This window comes from Cervus canadensis, chromosome 25, assembly GCF_019320065.1.
Source record: "Cervus canadensis isolate Bull #8, Minnesota chromosome 25, ASM1932006v1, whole genome shotgun sequence".
NCBI classification, from domain to species: domain Eukaryota; kingdom Metazoa; phylum Chordata; class Mammalia; order Artiodactyla; family Cervidae; genus Cervus; species Cervus canadensis.
In genome coordinates this window covers 826,263-847,727 of record NC_057410.1, presented here as the reverse complement: position 1 = coordinate 847,727, position 21,465 = coordinate 826,263, and the positions used below count along the sequence as shown (strand labels likewise).

At 54.3% G+C, this 21,465-nt stretch overlaps 1 protein-coding gene and 1 non-coding gene across 8 annotated transcripts; one reads left to right on the top strand and one right to left on the bottom strand.

Annotated features, from left to right (window-relative positions):
- Window positions 1-1,338: 1,338 nt before the first annotated feature.
- On the bottom strand, window positions 1,339-1,420 carry TRNAS-CGA. Its single transcript has one exon. It is a non-coding gene; the product is annotated as a tRNA-Ser (tRNA).
- Window positions 1,421-2,192: 772 nt separating this feature from the next.
- On the top strand, window positions 2,193-21,207 carry SMARCC2 (SWI/SNF related, matrix associated, actin dependent regulator of chromatin subfamily c member 2). 7 transcript variants are annotated; one of them, XM_043446655.1, is made up of 30 exons: window positions 2,193-2,422; window positions 4,407-4,526; window positions 5,178-5,263; window positions 5,722-5,803; window positions 5,904-5,996; window positions 6,594-6,663; window positions 6,892-6,961; window positions 7,694-7,769; window positions 7,938-8,069; window positions 8,171-8,286; window positions 9,507-9,631; window positions 10,882-10,941; window positions 11,094-11,131; window positions 11,405-11,535; window positions 11,799-11,870; window positions 13,514-13,627; window positions 14,048-14,201; window positions 14,828-14,920; window positions 15,152-15,271; window positions 15,359-15,421; window positions 15,730-15,988; window positions 16,227-16,388; window positions 16,639-16,703; window positions 16,931-17,066; window positions 17,140-17,306; window positions 17,977-18,111; window positions 19,111-19,495; window positions 19,821-19,901; window positions 20,172-20,237; window positions 20,783-21,207. In XM_043446655.1, exons 1-30 carry the CDS (start codon window positions 2,312-2,314, stop codon window positions 20,857-20,859), a joined length of 3,459 nt encoding a protein of 1,152 aa, XP_043302590.1. In that variant the 5' UTR covers window positions 2,193-2,311; the 3' UTR covers window positions 20,860-21,207. The 7 variants fall into 7 exon arrangements, with proteins under 7 accessions (XP_043302590.1, XP_043302591.1, XP_043302587.1 ...); XM_043446656.1 differs by having other exon boundaries at window positions 2,268-2,422; window positions 15,155-15,271; XM_043446652.1 differs by having other exon boundaries at window positions 2,268-2,422; window positions 15,155-15,271; window positions 19,821-20,237.
- The last annotated feature ends 258 nt before the right edge of the window (window positions 21,208-21,465 follow it).

Below are 21,465 nucleotides of genomic sequence, written 5' to 3'. Positions count from 1 at the left end.
AAAAGGGACCATGATAGGGTTTAAGGTCCCTGGCTACAGTGTGGATGCTTTAAATAAATCAGTGTGGACAGATATACAATGTAGATGCATTACATATATCAACCATGCAGTCCTCACATGAAGGCTCCAGCAAGGGGTGGGGGTCCAGCCTGCACTCACTCCTGAGAAAAGCAGACACAGTTGAGACTATTTAGGAGGCAGAATAAATATAACTTATTTTAATTAAATTTTGCAGAAGCACGTAAAAGGAAAGGCCTTGCATACAACCTAATGGATGGTAGTGGTAGGCTGATAGGTTCTAGCTGTTGTAATCAAGAACCTCAAAGAGCAGAATGGAAAGTATGGGGGGATAGTGGTATGGTGGGGGGAGGCAGTGGCGAGGAAAAACCAGCATAAATGGAAAAAGCAGCATGAGCAATGACAGGAAGGTGGGAAACTCCAAAATATAGACGTGTAAAAACCTCTATGAATTACCTTTGAATCCCTGCCCTCTGGGGAATCTTCTTGGCGATGTGGCTGTGCAAGAAATCAAATACAAAGAGAACATCCTCAACAAGAATCCTAGACATTCCCCACAGCGAGAAACTGCCAAGAGGAAGGACCAGCTGAGGTGAGCACAGGAGGGCTGGAGAAGCATCAATTCCCCAGCTAGGAACTCGGAACACGGAGAATTTAGAACACTACCTGGCACAAAATAAGCACTCGATAAAGAGTGAGTTATCTTCGCGCACTCTGGCTCCAGCCAGATTGGCAGTGTTGATGTTTCAACAGATCACTCCCCACTAGCTCCGTGATCCCTGAGAGGCAGCACCTCAGGGAAACCCCAGAGAACGCCTTGCTTTCAGGATCTTCACGGTACAGAGACCTACAAGATGTGAGGTCCGGTCATTAAATTCAGAGCTGCCCTCTTTATCCGGAAACTCCAGTTTTGACTATTAAATGCACAACTGGCATTCACATTCCCGAACAAAACTTAATAAAATAAAATAAAAAAAAATTTTAAAAAAAACTTAAAAAAAAAAAAAAAAACTTAACCCTTCTTGAACCAAATCCTTTGCTACGCCCTCCCGAAAGAATGAAACAAGGTATGTCGAAGCTCGGCTTCCAAACCTGAAGTTACAGAGTTCTCTAAGTGCTTTGCATCCTAGCGGCCAATACAGCTAACTGTACACCATCAAACGCTTCCTGTGGTCACCCTCAGCCCCCTCCTTCCCCCAAATCCAGGGGTGAGACCTTCTGGCTTCTGATTCCGACACAGAAAGGGAAGGGCACGAAAGACACGTGGAAGGCAAGAGGTTTACTTCACACACACCCTGAAGGGGGGGGAAAAAAAGCGGCCGTCACGAACAGGATTCGAACCTGTGCGGGGAAACCCCATTGGATTTCGAGTCCAACGCCTTAACCACTCGGCCACCGTGACTTCCAAGACCGCCTTTTACCGAGCACTTACAGAAAGGGTCCGCAGGGCGACCCGGAGCGGGTGCTAACAACGGGAAGTTGGGCCAGGCCCAAACACACAGCCTGTGACCTCCTCACATGCCGCTCCTTACCTCTGCCTCCACGCCGCTCCAAGGAAGAGAGTCGCGTGGATCGGTGACCCAAGCAGGAAGGGTCTCCCGCCCCACGAAGATGAGGGTCTCAAGGAGCGCAAAGCCGTTTAGGAAGCATTGGCGAGGCCTGCAGAGGAAGCAGTTGGAGAGGAGGGGCTGGGTCCCCGGGGCGGCGGCTAGGGGACTCCTCGGGTGACGGAGTGAGACCTGGGACACGGCGTTAGGGGCGAGGGAGGCTCAGAAGGAGTTTCAACGGGGAGCTCCTGGGGATGGATGAAAGGAAGGAACTTCTTGCGGAAACGGGTCCAGGGCTCCTCGGGATTAGGGGCTTTGTGGGGTTAAGAAATGTGCAAGGTGAGGACCACTGAGGTCTGCGCTGGGGGCTCCTCAGGCGACCGGCATCCCCTTGGGGTAGGATAGAGAGGTACCCCCCTCCCCCGGCTGAGAGGCAAGAAAAGACGTCAGGTCAGGTCAAGGGCGGCCTCAGGAGGGTGTGCGCCCCCTCCAGGAAGCCGCTTCCGCCCCAGAGCTCCGGCCGCCGCCGCCAGGGAGGCCGCCAGGGTCCGCCCCGCGTCAGGCGCTCCGCCGCCACGGCGTCCGGCCGGCCGGCAGGGGGCGCTGCGCGGGCCGGGGCCGGCCTAGGCGGCGGGAGGCGGCGGCCGCGGCGGCGGGAGGCGGCGGGAGGCGGGCGGAGGAGGAGGCGGAGGAGGCGGGAGCTGAGCTGAGCGGGGCGGGCGGCGGCGGGGCCCGAGCCCGAGAAGATGGCGGTGCGGAAGAAGGACGGTGGCCCCAACGTGAAGTACTACGAGGCCGCGGACACCGTGACCCAGTTCGACAACGTGCGGCTGTGGCTCGGCAAGAACTACAAGAAGGTACGCGGGCAGGGCCGCGCGGGGGCCGGGGGCGGGACAAAGGGGCCGCGGCCCCGCGGCGCCCCCAGCCCGGCCCGCCCGCCCCCCGCGGCCGCGGCCCCTCCCCCGCGCGCCCGCCGCCGCCCGCGCCCCTCCCCCAGCGCCCGCGCCCCCACCCCCGCCCCTGGTTCCGGCCGCCGCCCCCGCGGCTGCGCCCTCTGCCCCTTGCTTTTCTCCGCCGGCGCGGCGGGTCCCGGTGCCAGCTGCCCACCCTCCAGAAGCCATCGCCTTCCGGGCTTTTCCGGGAGGGACGGCCGCGGGTGGACGGGTGCCGAATGTCCCCCCCACCCCCGCCCCGCCGCCCGAGCGTGCCCGCCACGGTGCCCGCCAGGGCTCCCCGCGGAGCCAGGTACCAGCAGGGCTGAGGCCTCGCCGCCGCTTTGTGTATGTTCAGAGCGAGATGATGAAAGCCGGAGGGTAAACAGCCCCAGAGCAGGCCCTCCACTGCTCACCAGCCTGAAAAAGGCCCCCACCCCGGGATCACCTGTCTACCGCCCGACCCCCATCTCCGTAAAAGGGGTAACAGAACCTCTTGGGAGTCAGGGTATAGGAGTTCCTGGGCAGCTACCCCTTCTAAAACCATTGCTCAACTTCACAACGAAATCACCCCACCACCTGGCCTTGCATTGCCTTGGGTTTGGGGTTCAGAGACTAGGATGCAGTTTGTGTCTGGAGTCCCCCATCCCCTAGCAGGAGATGATAAGGTAGTGAACAAAGGGTTCAAGCCTTACCTGTCTTTTATACCAGACCTCTTCCTGGTGCTGTCTTTGTCTTTAGGCCTGGTTGAAAGGGACATCTCTGCCTAGGGCTTTTCTCTGGAGAGGGTCTGCGCCTCTTCCTTCTCACTACCCCCAATAAGAGGTTCTCGGACTTTCCTTCAGCTCCCCAGTTCTTCCTGCTCATCTCTGCAACCTGTCAGAAGTGCGATGGGCCCGTGGAGGAGAACGCCTCTCTGATCCCGGTTATGAGTCCGGCCCTGTTCTCAAGGGTCTCTCTGGGTGTCGGAGCTTGACCAACAGCTGCTGGGTCTGTGGCTTGTCTCTACCCCAGCGTGAGGCTCTGACTCCCAGGCTTCTACCTTTGACCTTTTGGACAGGAGATCAGTCTAGGGGCTTAGTGTCTGGCCCTGGAGGGATTGACAGCCTGTGACCTAGTTCAGCTGTCAAGCTCTTAGCTCTTTGTCATCTACCTTTTCTTTCAAGGATCTCTTTACACCTCCCACCAAAAGGTGCACTTTTTTCTAAGGTCGGGGTTGAGGAAAAGGGGATCAAAAGGTAAGGTTAGCCTCTTTGCACAGTTTTACATGAGAACTGAAGGCTAGGATGCTAGGTCGCAAAATATGGAAATATTTAAGAAGGCCCAGGGTCGCCTGTGTCCAATACAGTTTCCTCAGAAAGCGCAGATACTGTCTTGCTATTGCCCACCTGGCTGGGCAGTAGCTTCTCTTTTCCCTTCTAGGAGGGCATGTGAAGGCATGTGCCCTGTGTTGCTTCTTTGCACCTTTCTTATCAGGCTGTATTATAGGGGGAATCTTGACCTTCCACACCATTACTCGAAGAAGTAGACTGCTGTCTCCCTTAGAGCATTCCAGATGGTGCTTCTGTGGCCTGATCCCTATGAATCTTCAGAATTTTACAACTCTTGGTGCCATTGGCTAAAGATCAGGATCCTGCAGCTCCATTTTTAGGGTGTATTTGGGGGAGAGTAGGAAGCTGCCTATACCCTCAGCACCCAAGACTGGTAGTAGGCAGTTGAATTCCATCTTCTTGGTGAGGGGCACCTCAGGCCTGCCTTCTGCCAGTTTCTTTCTAAGAGATTAGGCGTGTGGGGGGAGAGGACACGATTTCTATCCCAGATGCTTCCAGAGCTCCTGGGGGAGAAATAAGGGATACGGTGGAAAATTGATTTGGGGTCTGTTTTTCTTTCCTTTTCCCTGTTTCCCCAGTATATACAAGCCGAACCACCCACCAACAAGTCCCTGTCTAGCCTGGTTGTACAGTTGCTACAATTTCAGGAAGAAGTTTTTGGCAAACATGTCAGCAATGCACCGCTCACTAAACTGCCGGTGAGTGCAAAAAGCGAGGGGGCAAATCCGAGGAGGAGTTGTCTTTTGTGTTTTTGTAAATCTTCTAGTTTCTGACGTTTGGGTGACTTCCTACCATCCCTTTCCCTGGTTGGGGTGTTACTGGCTCTGCAGAGCCCCCAGTTTGCCATCCCTTTTGTCCTAGTAATAGTTCATGCAACAGGTTATCTCAGAGTGTCTAAACTCAGTCATGAAACTCAGGGCATGGTGGAAAGCGTGTGAGGTTTGGATTTGTACACTCTTGTGTTCAAATCCTGGCTCACCACTTGGTGTCTCTGTCGTCTTGGACAAGCCATTTATGCCGTTGAGTCTTGGTTCCTTTATCTCTCGATTAATATACCTCCCTTGTAGGTATAACCTATAATGATTAACGAGGTAACCCAGCAAAGGGAATCCGGCAAGGGACGTGGTGGGGCTTTGTGAACGGTGGTTTCTTTCTCTCCCCTCTTCTAGGCTGCAAGATAGAATGGCACAGGGGTTAAGGAATTCCAGCTTTGAGAGGGAGATCAGTCCAGCATAAGATTTTGTGAAAGAATTGTTAAATCATAAGAGAATTTAGGATGTAATTCTTTTTTTTTTTTTTTTTTTAGGATGTAATTCTTAACATACTTCTTCCCTGTCTCAATTTTGTAGATCAAATGTTTCCTAGATTTCAAAGCAGGAGGCTCCCTATGCCACATACTTGCAGCTGCCTACAAGTTCAAGAGTGACCAGGGATGGTGAGAGGCCTTCTCTTCTCTCTGTACTTCTTACATTTAGTTTAAAGGGAATCCCCCTTTATGATTCCCTGGGGTCTTTGTAGGGTGGGAGAGGGTAGACATTCTTACAAGTCTTTTACTTTGCTAGATCAGCAGACCTGACCTGCTAGGTCAGAAAAGTGGCTGGGAGTCAGAGCCTGGAGTCTCTCAGAATGCGTGAATATGTATATGCGTGTCAGTGTGTGTATTGTAGAGAAAAAGGGATTCTTAGGTTGCCATCTCAAGCCTTTCTTTGTCCTTTCAGACTAACTACAAAGTGATTTGTGTAGTTGAGATCAGTGAACCCCAGATCCCAGGTGATTTTGGCACAGCTGAGGGCAAAATTGCCTCCTGATCTCCCATGTTAAAACAATCACACATGCTAACCTCGTCCCCAGACTTGAGCTATACCACTCACTAGATTATTGCTTCTTTACAAGGCGGCGTTACGATTTCCAGAATCCATCACGCATGGACCGCAATGTGGAAATGTTCATGACCATTGAGAAGTCCTTGGTGCAGGTAATAGTCAAGAACTCCCCCACTTATCTCCCTTCCCTGGATGAGAATCCAAAACACCCCTTCCCTATGTTCTCATCCCACTTATTTCTTCTCCCCACAGAATAATTGCCTGTCTCGACCTAACATTTTTCTGTGCCCAGAAATTGAACCCAAACTGCTAGGGAAATTAAAAGACATTATCAAGAGACATCAGGTGAGTGGGTGGGTCAGGAGAGGTTTTAGAAATCCCGTAACTCTTTCTCTGACATTTTGCATACAAGCAGCAGCCCCAGGGTAGCCCCGCCTGTTTGGAAGAATATTAGAATTAAAGCTTGAAGCCTCTGTTTCCGTTTCTCCCATTCCGGTTCTTGGCAGGTGTAGCGCACTGTCCCTAGAGACTGCACAGGCCTGTGGGGAAAAGCATCTATGTCCACTGAGCTAGAGATTGCCTGATTTCAGATCAATGAGATCTTTGCTCTCTGGAACTCTATAATTACAAGCAGATGTCATTGGGACATACAGGGACATAAACTTGACTGTTCATTTCACATGTGTAACAGAGTATCTGTTCAGAGGTTTATCTGTAGCAATTTAAAATTCTTTGATTTTTCTCCATTATTAGCAAAGTCCCAGCTGTTTCTTTCTGCCACTCAGCTGATGTGTATTTAGAGAATGCAAACCAACCTTCATACCATTCTGTTACCATACGATTATGAAGGCAGATCTGCAGTTAAATCTTACTTTGGTTTATTTACATTCATGACTGATTGAAAGGGGACCACACTTACCTGCCTGTCTGTGTGTTATCCAGGGAACGGTCACTGAGGATAAGAACAGTGCTTCCCATGTTGTGTATCCCGTTCCAGGGAACCTGGAGGAAGGTGAGACCGGGGTTTTCTTGGTCACTGCAGTGGACGGCCTGGGCTAGGAGAGGGGGGCCACTCAGTAGCCGTGCAGTGCCGGGGCCCGTCCCTCCTTAGAACCCTGACCCTTCGTGCCGCCTCCGTCCGTCTCCCGCGGCCCCTGCTGCGGCAGGTGGTGTGCGCGGAGTTCTCTGGTATCTGTGCCCTTTTAGCTCATGTCTCATCCCGCTGTGTCTCTGTCCCCAGAGGAATGGGTACGGCCGGTCATGAAGAGAGATAAGCAGGTTCTTCTGCACTGGGGCTACTATCCTGACAGGTGAGGATGGGATCTGGGACAGGTATGAGTACAAGAGCCAGACTGAAAAGCCCTAGAGCCTCTAGTAAAGCCAGAAGGCGCTCTTTGAGAGCTGCTTTTTGCTCTGTTAATTTGTTCTCCCGCCTATTATGCGAACCCTCTGTCTGTTCTGTGGGAAGTTTGGGCTTACTGGACAAAGCTTAGGCTGAAAGGATTGGGGCTTTGTGTGTGAGATGGTTATCCTAGTGTGAGTTTTGGTAAGTAAACATTAGAAATAATCTCAATATCTTAACAGTGGGGAAATGTTTCAGCAAATTTATATATCTAGTCAGTGGGCTATTTTACAGTATTTAAAGTGATAGAGTTCCCGTACATAATTTATAGGTAAGTATTGCAAAAATTAGAATGTAAAATAACATGTAGTATCCTTGCCTTTATGTAAAAACAAAATAATAGGGGAAAAAATTGTAGAAAAAAGTTACTGGGGAAAACATATATACTGAATGTCACAAATGCTTGTGTTAGGATGATTCCTTTTTTCTATTTTTGAAATGTTTTGTAATCATTTTTATTACTGTATAGTGAAAAGAATCCCAATATTAATTGGAAAAAATAATCATACCCAACAAACCGTACAAAAAGTAACCCAACAACCCACTCCTTTTTGTAAATGGAAAAGGTAAAAGGTTTGCCCTTTATTTTTCCACAACTCTGTCCCATTGATTGTGCTTCACGCTCAATTTCCCATGGCAGTTATGACACGTGGATCCCAGCCAGTGAAATTGAAGCATCTGTGGAAGATGCTCCAACTCCTGAGAAGCCTCGGAAGGTGAGCTCTCCTTGTCCGTCTTCCCTCCCCCGAGAAGAATCCCGGGGCCAGACTGCTCTTGGAGGTGAACGGAGAGGCTCCTGGGCCCTTGGGCTCCTCTGTTAAGGGTCCCCAGACAGAGCTAGGGCTTCCAGGCCTCTCCTAGGACCGTCTCCCTTGGTGCTTCAGGTTCATGCAAAATGGATCCTGGACACAGACACCTTCAATGAATGGATGAATGAGGAAGACTACGAAGTAAATGATGACAAAAACCCTGTCTCCCGCCGAAAGAAGATTTCAGCCAAGACGCTGACAGATGAGGTGAAAACTTTTTCTTTTCTCCTGAGCACTTAGCCCAAGTCTCAGAACAGTCTTCGCTGGAGGTTGTTGGCTGACATCTGCCCCAATTCTTCAACCTATAGGTGAACAGCCCAGACTCAGACCGACGGGACAAGAAGGGGGGCAACTATAAGAAGAGGAAGCGCTCCCCCTCACCGTCACCAACCCCAGAAGCCAAGAAGAAGAATGCTAAGAAGGGGTAGGCCAGCCCCAACCGGCCCCCGTCCACACGCTAGTTAAGGAAGGAAGGACAGATCCCCTCCTGTAACTGCCAGGCGCTGGCCTGCGAGGCAAGAGGAGATCTGTAGCTCTCCAGTGTCTACTTGCGGTCCTGGCCTGGAGTAAGCTCAGAGAGCTTAATCTGCGGGTGAAAGGTCTTCGCCTCTCCTACTTTGTAGTGATCAGTTTCTTCTTTGCTCGGCTCTGCCGTCAGGGTCTTCTCTCCCATTTTTCTTCCTTGCAGTTGTTTTTTTAATTAGTTTATTTTTGGCTGCGTCTGGTCTTGGTTGCAGTGCTCGAGGTTGCTCAAGATCTTCCCTGCAGCCCGTGGGCGTTCTAGTATGGCACACGAGCGCTAGGGCATTCAGGCTTCGTAGTTGTGGCATGGGCTTAGTTGCCCTGCCGCATGTGGGATCTTAGTTCCTAGAGCAGGGATCGAGCCCACTTCCCTGCATTGGAAGGTGGATTCTTAACCACTGGACCAGCAGGGAAGTCCCTTCCTTGCAGTTTTATTGCAATGTAGCTCACATACAGCCCTGTAGAAGTTTAAGGAATACATCATGATTTGGTTTGCATACACTGTAAAGTGATTATCAGAGTACATTTGGCAAACATCTTTTGTCTCATGTAGATAGTAAATTAAAGAAATAGAAAAATAAATTTAAAAAAATGTTTTTGCTTGTTCTGAGAACTCTCAGGACTTACTCTCTTTTTTCTTCTTTAATTTTTATTTATTTCTTTGTTTTTTGGCTGTGTTGGGTCTTCACTGTTGCATGGGCTTTTCTCTAGTTGTGACAAGCGGGAGCTCCTCTCAGTGGTGATGAGCATGCCTGCTCGCTGAGGTGGCTTCTCCCGCTGCAGGGCGCAGAGCTCAGCGGCTTCCCTGGTTGCAGCTCCCGGGCGCTAGAGCACGGACTTAGAAGCTGGGTGGGAGTCTAGGTGCTCCGTGTCACGTGGGATCTTCCCGGCCCGAGGATGAAACCCGTGTCTCCTGCATTCTTAAGCACTGGACCGGCAGGGAAGCCAGGATTTACTCTCCTGAAGCTTCCGTGTGCACCGTAGAGCAGTGTTAATTACGTTTATCACGTTGTACCTCAGTCCCTTTGGGAGTTTTTCTTGCTTCCTCTCCATTGAACTCACCTTCCAGGGATCCCTTGTCCGAGGATGCCTGGAGTCACGGGCGCGCTCTCTCCTCCGCAGCCCCTCAACCCCTTACACCAAGTCCAAGCGAGGCCACAGAGAGGAGGAGCAGGAAGACCTGACGAAGGACATGGACGAGCCCTCGCCCGTTCCCAACGTGGAGGAGGTGACGCTGCCCAAGACCGGTACGGGCCAGGCCAGGCTCCCGGGCCGCCCCTGCCCAGCCTGTGTTCAACCTGCTGGGTGGGATGCCTTCCCAGGCCCAGCTCCAAGTATAGAGACTCTTTCCCTTCAACTTAGCTGGTTATTGAAACCATTGTCATCACCACAGACAATCCTCTGATTTCATTTCCATGTCTGAGTCATGGACCGTGCTGTCTCCAAACTTTTTTTATTACGCACTTGATAGCTCAGTTGGTAAAGAATCTGCCTGCAACGCAGGAGACCCTGGTTCGATTCCTGGGTCGGGAAGATCCCCTGGAGAAGGGATAGGCTCCCCACTCCAGTGTTCTTGGTCTTCCCTGTGGCTCAGCTGGTAAAGAATCCGTCTGCAATGCGAGAGACCTGGGTTCAATCCCTGGGTTGGGAAGATTCCCCTGGAGAAAGGAAAGGCTATCCACTCCAGTATTCTGGCCTGGAGAATTCCATGGACTACAGTCCATGGGGTCGCAAAGAGTCAGACATGACTGAGCGACTTTCACTTTCAACATCAGTAAGATATACTTGAGCACAAATTATACACGTGTAGTGTTCACCACTACTTTTAAGAACATTATAAAACACATGCCTTATGTAAAATTAGGAAAACATAGAGGATAAGATTAAAAAAAGAGGTTCTGATATTCTCAGCCTGTATCCCAGTGGACCCTCTTTTGCGTCCCCACTTTGGAGACCACTGCTCTGTGGTACTGCTTTATGTCAGTATTCCACAGACAACCAGGCGTGGGTTTCAGGAGGAGGGCGGGGAAGGCCCCTGAGAGAGGAGTCCCAGCTTTCACCCCTTCTTCCATCAGAGCAGCTCTCCTCTCTCTGTTTTCTGTGAGCTTCTATGTATGAATTCAGTGGAGGAAAATGTCCTCTGCTTTCAAAAATGTTTAAGATCCAGCCACTCCTCTCCAGAATGATTTGGTCAGACTCTCAGTCCAGAAGGAACTTGCAGACTTCTGTATGGAGATCAGGGGCCCAAAGACAAGAGTGACTGGTGAATGTTCGTAGGGTAGAAGACACTTCTTTATAAGAAAAAGGTTGAGTAAGGTGAATTTTTGACGGGGCAAGGGGAGAAGTTTCAAGCTCTGGAATGATTGTGATTGGTCATTTTGTGACGGATGGAGCAAGCTTTGGGAGAAGGTGAGCGCTCTGGAGCTGCTCACAGTGGAGAGGTGAGGGCTTGATTTAGACAGAACCTGTCTGTTAAAAGGACTCTCTCCCCTGGCAGTCAACACTAAGAAGGACTCGGAGTCAGCCCCAGTCAAAGGCGGCACCATGACCGACCTAGGTAAGATGGGGCGCCCCGGGCAAGGCAGTCAGCGCCTAGAGGCGGGGGCGGGAGGCCAGCCCCTGCCCCTGGCCTGCTGGGGCCTTTCCAGAAGCGCACTCGTTCTCCGGACCCTCAGGCAGCACCAACCTCTGTCTTGCTGTCTCTTCCAGATGAACAAGAGGATGAGAGCATGGAGACCATGGGCAAGGTAGAGCCGGTTTAGAGAGCCCCAGCTGTCCCTGGGATTCTGCCCCGTGATTATAAAGTTCCTTTCACCCAGACTTTCCACTGCCCAGACTCTTCCCAGCCTAGAACTCATTCTCACTGTTGCTCAAACCTCAGAGCCTTCCGAGTCCCAAGGCCCGTAACTGTGCCGTCCCATCCCATCTTTCGTGCCCACGTTCCCAGGGTGGGGGAGAAGTGGGGGGTTGCTGCGGGCTGAACGAGAGGGCCGAGGGTCCAGCGGCCTGCGTGCTCACAGGACGAGGACGAGAGCAGCCCGGGCAACAAGGGGGAGCAGACCAAGAACCCGGAGCTGCACGAGGACAACGTGACCGAGCAGACCCACCACATCATCATCCCCAGCTACGCGGCCTGGTTTGACTACAACAGGTACCGCCGCTCCAGCCCCTCACCAGCGCCTCACTCTCCCATGCCCACGGGTCAGCGCGTTCCTTCTCCCGCCACCTCAGCCAGCAAGGCTGAGGTACCGTTCAGCTGTAGCGGGGCTCCTGGTCTAGTTCTCAGATCCAGGCCTCCCGTTCCTGCTTGCTGCCCCTTGTTCCAGACGTTTCCTCCTTTGGGGTCCCCCTCACGTCTTTGGGGTCCCCTCTCTCCACTCGAGCCTTCTCATTGCTCCCTGGCTTCTCTTGCAGTGTTCACGCCATCGAACGGAGGGCTCTCCCCGAGTTCTTCAATGGCAAGAACAAGTCCAAGACTCCAGAAATGTAAGGCCCTCCCGCTCGTGGTTCTCTTCCTCCTGATCCAGTTGGGCAAACACTTCTTGGCTCCTTACATGAGCCAGGCCCATGCTCTCTGCTCACAGGCAGCCCTGGCCCAGCACTGGGACCCCTGCCCTCTGGGATCTGCCAGGGGCTGTGTTAGGCTTGCTCTTGTGTTCAGAACAAGTGTCCGCTTCCCCCTGGGCTCAGCTGTTTCCTCCTTCTGTTTCTTTTAACAGGGTTTAGAGCTTTCCATCCACAATTCCCTGTACTCTCTAAAATGCAAATATCTCCAGCATAAGTAATCTCTGTGAATTAAAGGATATGGAGAGATGTGTTTTGTAACGTCTGAGCCTAGGGCTCAGATGTCTTCATGTCCTTCGAGGCTCCCCCTCAGACCAAACCTGCCTGGCTTTCGTTTGGTGATTTTTCTGTGGTTAGGAATGTTCCAGGATAGACATGGTCGGGCAGGTGGGAGCTGGTGCTGAGCCCGGGCCCCCTGAGGGCTGAGCGCACTGGCTTCCCAGCGGCTCCTCAGCTCCCCGTCCCCCTGCTCCGGGGTCCTCGTCCCTTCCACCATTTCTTTCCCCACAGCCTGGTATGGTTCTCTTCTCCTCCTCTTGCTGGGGAAAGCAGTGTATGAAGAAGCCTTACTCTCTCCAGAGGCAGTAGTGACAGATGACATGAGTTCAACTTGATCTGCAGGGAGGGTTGGAACTAGAACTCTTCACACTTTGCACTCTGGGTGTAAAATAACAAGTGACGATAATTGCCTGTATGTATTGAGAGCCCTCTATCTCTAATTACTTATTATTCTAAGTATCCTACATACCTTGACTAATTCAGTCTTCACATCAGCTTTAGCAGTAGGTCTTATTATCTTCAGTTTACTGACAAGGAGGGCTTCAGTCACTTGCTTAAAAGTTACACAGCTTGTGAGTAATAAAGCTGGGGTCTGAGTCCTGTAGTCTGGCTCATGTTCTCAGACTTTACGCTACACCACCCAATAGCTGCCATTTTTGGAGATTGTAGAGCGTGCCCAGCACTATTCTGTATTTCTACAGACCTTTCTATTCTCAACAGACACTTCATTTTACAGTTAAGGTAACTAAGGTTCAGAAATTTAAGGTCATCATAGTAGAACTAGGATTTGAACTTAGACCTTCCCACCTTCAAAACATGTCTTCTTAAGGCTGTGCCCTGCTACCTAGGTGGAGGCACCCCTAGGACTTCCCTTTAACATCTGCCTTTGGAATTCAGGGCACTTTCTCTTTTTGATTTCTTTCCCAAATGTTGGATGAGGCATCTGTTAGCCTCATGGTTAGGACTCTGTTAGCCTAGTGGTTAGGATCCTGGACTTTCACTGCCAGGGCCCGGGTTCAGTTCCCGGTAAGGGAACTGAGATCCTGCAAGCCATATGGAATGGCCAAGAAAAAAAGTTGGATGAAACATCCCCAAGCACACACAGCCAAGGAGATAACTCACTTAATGAAAAATCCCATCAAGGGTCTGAACCCCTCACGTCTAGCACACAGGAGACCCGCAGTGCGTGTTGAGTCGGGTGAGGCATTCTTTGTCACATATGAAGGCCTCTTCCCAATTCCTCCCACCCCTCAGCCCTCTCATCGTCCCTCTCTCTCTCCTCTAAGCTACCTGGCCTATCGGAACTTCATGATTGACACTTACCGGCTGAACCCCCAAGAGTATCTCACGTCCACTGCCTGTCGCAGGAACCTCGCGGGGGATGTCTGTGCCATCATGAGGTGGGTCTGCAGCTGAGGGGTGGCAGGCGCTCAAGGGCGATGTGCACAGATGCCTCTTGGCCGAAGCAGAGAGGCTGCTGGCACGGCGCGTCGGGGATGAGCAGGAAAGACGCCTCTGGAGAAAGGCCAAGTTCAGGCTGGGGTCAGGGTGACTTAGGGGATGGCAGGGCGCGCCCTGCAGTGTGGCGGGGGGGAGAAGGAGCCCGTCTGGTGAAGGAGCGTACCCGGTCAGAGGTGCCGGAAGCGATGTTTAGCGGCTGGGTGGCTGTGGAGCGAGGTCCTGGTGCAGATGGAGACTGGGCTGTCTGCTGTGTGGGGCCGGGAGGAGGCCGTATTTCCCGGGGAGGAGGAGGAGCAGAGAAGAGCCTGCCCCCGGCCCTCTCCTCGTGTGTGACCCAGTCTCCGCCTCTCTCCTCACAGGGTCCATGCCTTCCTAGAACAGTGGGGTCTCATCAACTACCAGGTGGATGCTGAGAGTCGACCAACTCCCATGGGGCCTCCGCCCACTTCTCACTTCCACGTCTTGGCGGACACACCGTCCGGGCTGGTGCCGCTGCAGCCCAAGACCCCGCAGGTAGAGAGGGGCTGCGGGACGGGGGACCGGGGCAGACGGGCTTCTTTGGACTTTTCTTTTTCTGGTTTTTTAGGGTAATGTCTCAGGAGTGTTTTGAGGCTTCTTCCTTTTCCATGGGATGCAAAGGGCCACAGGAATCAGCCCCATGTATTTAGCACCCTCTCTCAGCCTTTGTACCTAAGACTGCAAGGACTTGCTGAGGGAGAAGAGATGCTTGTCCTTGGGGAGCAGATAGAGAAAAATGGCTTACAATTCAGTTGCATGAAATTTTTTAACCTTGTCACATTTCCAACATTTTTTTCATTTTTGCTTCATAATTTTTATCACTTCCATTTTTTTCCATTTCCATTTCATATATTACAAAAATTGTTATGTGGCTTGCCCAGGGTCAGACATGTAGGATTAGAACCTACTTGTCCAGCTCCTAAGAGAACCTGTAAAGATACATGTGAATACAAATGGATATCATGCCAATTCCGGATCTAATTAAGCATTAAGGGAACACGGAACTGTGGCATGAGTGCCCGCCGAGCTTCGGGCTGCCCAGCGTCTGGTCTGGAGGCCTCCAGGGCCTCAGCCTGGTCATTTTGTGCCCAGCCTCCATGACGCCAAGCTCTGTCCCCCAGGGCCGCCAGGTTGATGCTGATACCAAGGCTGGGCGAAAGGGCAAAGAGCTGGATGACCTGGTGCCAGAGACGGCTAAGGGCAAGCCAGAGCTGGTAGGTGGGGTGTAGACCCCGCTGGGCCGCTTCTCCGCCCCTTTACTGGGGGCCCCTGCCCGGGAAGAAGCGCCTCGAGAGCACAGGCGCTGCAGTGAGGGAGGAAGTCCCCCAGGGGCGTCCCTGGCTGTGGGGAGGGAGCTCCTTCTGTCTGTCTTCTCTCTCTCTCTCTCTGCCCCTGGCTCCCGGCAGTCACTCGGATTCACCTCTTTCTTTCCCTTCCACAAATAGCAGAACTCCGCTTCCCAGCAAATGCTCAGCTTCCCCGACAAAGGCAAGGAGAAACCGGCGGACATGCAGAACTTCGGGCTGCGCACGGACATGTACACGAAGAAGAACGTGCCCTCCAAGGTTCGGGGTGGTGGGCGGCGAGGTCGGTGCCCCCTTGGCGCTCAAGGCCGCGGCTCTCCCCGCTGACCCACCCGCGTTTCTGTGCAGAGCAAAGCCGCAGCCAGCGCCACTCGCGAGTGGACGGAGCAGGAGACCCTGCTGCTCCTGGAGGTAGCGGGCCGGGAGGGGGAGTGTCCTGCGGGAGGGGGGCGGCCAGGGTGCCAGCCGCACTTGGGAGCGGGGAGGGCGTGATCCTGCCTGTCTCTCTGCTCCCAGCGCCGGGGCCAGCGCCGGGCAGGGACTGAGGCCGTTTTGTCAGCCCCTGTCCTTTCCAAGTGCTACTTGGAGATTCCCCTTGGGCCTGGCGGGGTACATGCGTATCACAGGCCAGAGAGCCCCGAGGCAGCCTGCTCAGCAGGGCAGGGGACGGGGCCTCGCGGGCGCGGCGGCTGGAGCGAGTGTGGCTGTCGCCGCCGCAGGCGCTGGAGATGTACAAGGACGACTGGAACAAGGTGTCCGAGCACGTGGGCAGCCGCACGCAGGACGAGTGCATCTTGCATTTCCTCCGGCTTCCCATCGAAGACCCGTACCTGGAGGACTCGCAGGCCTCCCTGGGCCCCCTGGCCTACCAGCCCATCCCCTTCAGCCAGTCCGGCAACCCTGTGATGAGCACCGTTGCCTTCCTGGCCTCTGTCGTCGACCCTCGAGTGGCCTCAGCTGCTGCGAAGTCAGCCCTAGGTAACGCGCAGGGCTGCAAGCCCTCTTGGTTTGCATTGGAAAGGCTGGGTACTCTGACCGTGGAACCCCCTCAGGCTCACTCCCCTACTGGCCTTGTCTGCGGCTGGCATCAGCCCAGGCAACGGTCCAGCTCCACGCAGGTGGAGATGAAGAGGTGGGCTTGTGAGGGAGCTCTCACAGAGAGTGCCAGAACTGCCTGCCTGCCTGCTCGCAGCCTCCCCCTGTCTGGGTCTTACAGAAGAGTTCTCCAAAATGAAGGAAGAGGTCCCCACAGCTTTGGTGGAGGCCCACGTTAGGAAAGTGGAAGAAGCTGCCAAAGTGACAGGCAAGGCGGACCCAGCCTTTGGTCTGGAAAGCAGTGGCATCGCAGGGACCACCTCCGATGAGCCGGAGAGGATCGGTAAGGCCTGCCGTGTTCCCCAATTCCTGCCTTTTTACCAGCAGCCTCAGCCACCTGGCCTCCCCACACCATCCCTGCCTCCACCTGACCTCAGAGCGTGAGACGAATGGGGTGAGTTGGTGGGGCTTTACTTTAGGTACTGTGGCTCCCCACTGGCTCTCTCAGTAAGATCTTGGCTAGAAGGGGCAGTTGGAAGAGTGTGGTAGACCAGCTGTCAGACATTTCCTGTTTCCTCTTCCCCTGGACCCAGAGGAGAGCGGGACTGACGAGGCGCGGGCGGAGGGCCAGGCCACAGAGGATAAGAAGGAACCCAAGGTACAGCGGGATTGACACGGGCTGGGAAGGCAGAGGGGTCCAGCGTGGACCAGGGAAGGGGAGCTGGCTCCACTTAGCTCGGGCAGGCAAGGGCTGGGCTCGGATGGGGCTGCGTCCTGGATCCAGATCTCCTCCCCAGTGAGAGGTGTAAACTCAGCTCCTGTTCTAGGCTCTGTGTGCAAACCAGCACCCTGACACTCCCCTTTTTCCTTTCCCTGGGACTCCAGGAACCTCGAGAAGGAGTTGGGATTGCGGAGGAAGAAGCAAAGGAGAAGACCAGTGAGCCACCCAAGAAGGACGACGAGAAGGGGAAAGACGGCGACAGCGAGAAGGAGTCAGAGAAGGGGGATGGAGACCTGCCAGGTGAGCTGCGCGTGGCGGTCGGGGTTCAGAGAGGGAGCCAGGCTCAGGGCTCACGGCCCTCTTCCCGGCCCAGCGGATCCTGAGAAGGAGAAGGAGCCCAAGGAGGGGCAGGAGGAGGTGCTGAAAGAAGCAGTGGAGTCGGAGGGGGAGCGGAAGACGAAGGTGGAGCGCGACATCGGCGAGGGCAACCTCTCCACCGCTGCCGCCGCCGCCCTGGCTGCTGCCGCCGTGAAGGCCAAGGTGAGGCCCGGACCCAGGGAAGGAGGTGCCGCTCCTCGTCGCACGTCCCCTGGCGGAGAGCCTGCCTTGTCATCCTTACCCAGTGCTGGCCTGTCTCCTGTCCCCGTCAGATCCTGAGAGGGACATTTGGTCATCCCTTCTCTCATCTTTTTTAAGCCTTTATCATTAGGCCTGTTTTGTTTCTTGTTCTGTAACTTTTTTACTGTAAGACATTTTACTTATTTGGCTGCACTGGGGCTTCGTCGCGGCATGTTGCACGGGCTCTGGAGCGAGAAGGCTGCAGAAACAGCAGCTCACGGGCGCTGGTTGTGGCACTTGGGGCCGTGGGCGGACTTGCCCCACGGCCTACGGGATGTTAATTCCCCGGCCAGCGATCGAACCCACATGCTCTGCATTGGAAGGTGGATTCTTAACCACCAGACCTCCGGGGAAGTCCTGAATGGGCCTGTCTTCACCCTCTCGATTATTTGACCATGTCTTATCCTTTGATATTCTCTCTCTTTTTTTCATGTTCTTTTAAAAATACCACTCAAGCCTGTGCTACTCTCTGGGTTGTGACCACAGCAAGTTCTGTCTTAAAGCCTGTCAGCCCCCACCCGACCCTTCTCTGTTGCCCAACGTCTTCAGCTGGGTCCTCCCGCTGATGGCCACCCCGCCCCTCCTTCCTTAGCATTTGGCTGCCGTTGAGGAGAGGAAGATCAAATCTCTGGTGGCCCTGCTGGTGGAGACCCAGATGAAAAAGCTGGAAATCAAACTCCGGCACTTTGAGGAGCTAGAGACGATCATGGACCGGGAGCGGGAAGCGGTGAGTCAAGTCCTGGGGGTGGCGGGGCCCCACGTTGGCGCTGGGCTGGGCCTCAGTTTAGGGCGAGGGGAGCAGCAATACAGGGAACCTGAAGCCAGCAGGGCATCCCAGCAGAGCAGACCAGGGCAGGAGGAGCCGGCCCGGGCGGCTAGGGACACATGACCCCACAGGTACAGCCTGGAGACTGAGGTCCTCAGAGTGTCAGCCCCAGGGTCAAGTTCTTGTTGGTTCTTTGCTGCATCTCCAGGTCCTTGAAGGCTGCTTAGTCCACGGTATACTTGCTACGGAGTGATTGTTGAGTGATTAGACAGGTTTAAGGCATGATGAGAGGGTAAGGGCTTCAGGTTCGGGGGTTGAAGTCAGGGAATAGGATGGACATGGTGTCGAATCATTTTGATTCTTAGAAGATATAAAAGAAGTAGAAAGAAGACAAGGACCCTGATCCTGAACTCCTCAATTGAAGATATCAGATATCCCATATGGAGACGTCAAAGTTGGTTAATGCTTCAAGTATCTGACAAATGCAAATTAAGAGATTTCCAATCAAGTATGAAAGTCCTGAGTGAGAGCAGAATAAAGGCCAAAGCTCAGAGGCCAGTGAGGTGATCTGGGAGGGCTTCCTAAGAATTGTGTTTTTCTTCGGTTTTGAAGGAGGGAAAGAACATGATTTGACTAGAGGAACTTGGTTGGGGGGGGAGTCGGTTTCCAGATGAAAGTAATGACAGATTCAAAGCTTTGGAGCTGAAAATGAACAAGGGCTACCATCAGATTAAGTCCACTTGTCCACCACAGTGAGAAGCCATGCAGGCAGCCGGAAGACCGGGTGGGGGGATCTGGAGAGGGGAGGGGAGGCGAGAACAACGGAAGCCAGGTGCAAGGCTGCGGTTTGGTGTGGGGATCGCCAGAGTGGGAGGCTGGGCTTTTCAGAAGACAAAGCGGGGGCAAGGTGCGCACCTGGGGCTTCCTGCCGCCGGCTGACAGCTCCCCATCATCCGGCAGCTGGAGTACCAGAGGCAGCAGCTGCTGGCCGACAGACAAGCCTTCCACATGGAGCAGCTGAAGTACGCGGAGATGCGGGCCCGGCAGCAACACTTCCAGCAGATGCACCAGCAGCAGCCTCCGCCGCCGCCGCCGGCCCTGCCCCCAGGCTCCCAGCCGGTCCCGCCTCCAGGCACCGCTGGGCCACCCGCTGTCCACGGCTTGGCCATGGCTCCAGCCTCTGTGGCCCCGGCTCCCGCGGGCAGTGGGGCCCCTCCTGGAAGCTTGGGGCCCTCGGAACAGCTCGGGCAGGCAGGGCCAACTGTGGGGCCACAGCAGCAGCCACCAGCTGGAGCCCCCCAGCCTGGGGCCGTCCCACCAGGGGTACCGCCCCCTGGACCCCATGGTGAGTGACGGCTCCTGAAACTGGCTGAGTGGCGGGGTCCGGGGGAATGTTCCAGTTCTCAGAGGCAGAGTGTGATAGGGCTGGAGATAAGGATTGACCTCAGTTTCTACAGGTCCTCCTTTACTGTGGCTATTCCCTAAGTCAACAGGGCTCCCTCCCCCGAGCCAGATTTTTGGAATTTTGTTCCAAGGATTTATCACTCAGTTCTAGTATCAGGAGAAGGGAAGGTGGTGCCTGGGAGCGACTGGGTTATCCTCACTGTGAGAGTGAGTTGTGAGTAAGATTGTATGCCTCCAATCTTCTCCATCTCCCTCTTCATTCCCAGGCCCCTCACCGTTCCCCAACCAACAAACTCCCTCAATGATGCCAGGGGCAGTGCCAGGCAGCGGGCACCCAGGCGTGGCGGGTAATGCTCCTTTGGGTTTGCCTTTTGGCATGCCGCCTCCCCCTCCCGCGCCATCCATCATCCCATTTGGTAGCCTAGCCGACTCCATCAGTATTAACCTCCCCCCTCCTCCTAACCTGCATGGGCATCACCACCATCTCCCGTTCGCCCCGGCCACGCTCCCCCCACCTAACCTGCCTGTGTCCATGGCGAACCCTCCACACCCTAACCTGCCGGCGACCACCACCATGCCATCTTTGCCTCTCGGGCCGGGGCTCGGATCCGCCGCAGCCCAGAGCCCTGCCATTGTGGCAGCTGTTCAGGGCAACCTGCTGCCCACTGCCAGCCCGCTGCCAGGTGAGAAGGGTCCTGCAGGGGCACGGGGGAGGGCGGGGTCCCCGGGGGGGGGGGTGGGGAGGGCAGGTGGGGGAGGGGCTTGGGGACCAGGGCTTCCAGGACCCTGTTTTTGAACGCTGTGGTAAAATTAGAACACAGGAGGGAAGGGCCTCTCTGGCTGTCCCCCGCCATTCCCCAGCCTGGCAGCTGCCCCCTGGGATGACGCTGGGGCCTTCCACTGGTGGGTCCCGGAGGAGTCCTGTGACAGAGCATCTCAGTTGTAAACTGGAAAATCAGCTCCTTGTTTGCATGACGTTTGCTTGTCCCCATCACGCCCAGGTGCCCCATGTAGAGAGTTCCCTGGGGTGGGGGGGCAGGAGGACAGTTAGGGGTGCAGCAGTTCTCCCAGCGTGTGGCAGGAGAGGGCGCTGGGAAAAGGAAGCTGTCCGTCGGGGGCACTCTCATCTCCGTCCATCGCATGCCACGCCCGGCTGTGTGTCTGGTGGCCTGGGTCTGGACCCTCTCTCCTGCTCACCTCAGCTGATGCAACTTTCTTCTCTCCACAGACCCAGGCACCCCCCTGCCTCCAGACCCCACGGCCCCGAGCCCAGGCACAGTCACCCCCGTGCCACCCCCACAGTGAGGAGCCGCCCGACATCTCTCTCCCTCCTCACGCCCCACGGAGATCAAGGTTCCAGGAACAGCCCCATCCCCACCACTGGGACCCTTCCCCAGCCTGGAGAGTTCATCACTACGTAAGAAAGTCCTCCTGCCCCTCCAGAGCCCCCACAGTGCCTGTCAGGGGCATGCGTTTTTATATCGGATGATTCAAGAACTGTGGAAAAGATGTTTCTAATGTCTGGGAGAGAAGATAGGATGGGGACGCTGCCCTCAAAGGAAGGGCTGGGGAAGGCCCTAATTAACCACTGTTAAGGGTACATCCCCACAAAACTACTGCATTTTTTATGGATTGGGAAAAAAAAAAAGCCCTTTGAAAGGAAGTAGATATTTAAAAAAGCCCTCCAACCAGTGAGAAAAATCCAACTTTTCCATTTTTTGGAGGAGGGAGGTGAGTTTTAGGAAAGGGGTGTTTAGGTTCTGGGGAGAGCTCTGATAGAATAGTGGCAGGGTCTGTCTCGTCCAGCCCTCCTTAGCGAGTCAGCCCCCACCCGCTTGGCCGCCGTTTATTCCCACTCCTGTCTCCTGCTTCCTCAGTGTTCCTGTTTAGGCCCCCCGGCTCAGCCAGTGA

Bases quoted from the DNA above. Each gene is read 5' to 3' on its own strand.
- SMARCC2 (XM_043446651.1), top strand. From the start codon at position 2,312: ATGGCGGTGCGGAAGAAGGACGGTGGCCCCAACGTGAAGTACTACGAG. The intron at 8,070-8,170 runs GTGAAAACTTTT...TTCAACCTATAG, and splicing joins CCAAGACGCTGACAGATGAG to GTGAACAGCCCAGACTCAGA. The intron at 16,389-16,638 runs GTAAGGCCTGCC...CCCTGGACCCAG, and splicing joins CGATGAGCCGGAGAGGATCG to AGGAGAGCGGGACTGACGAG.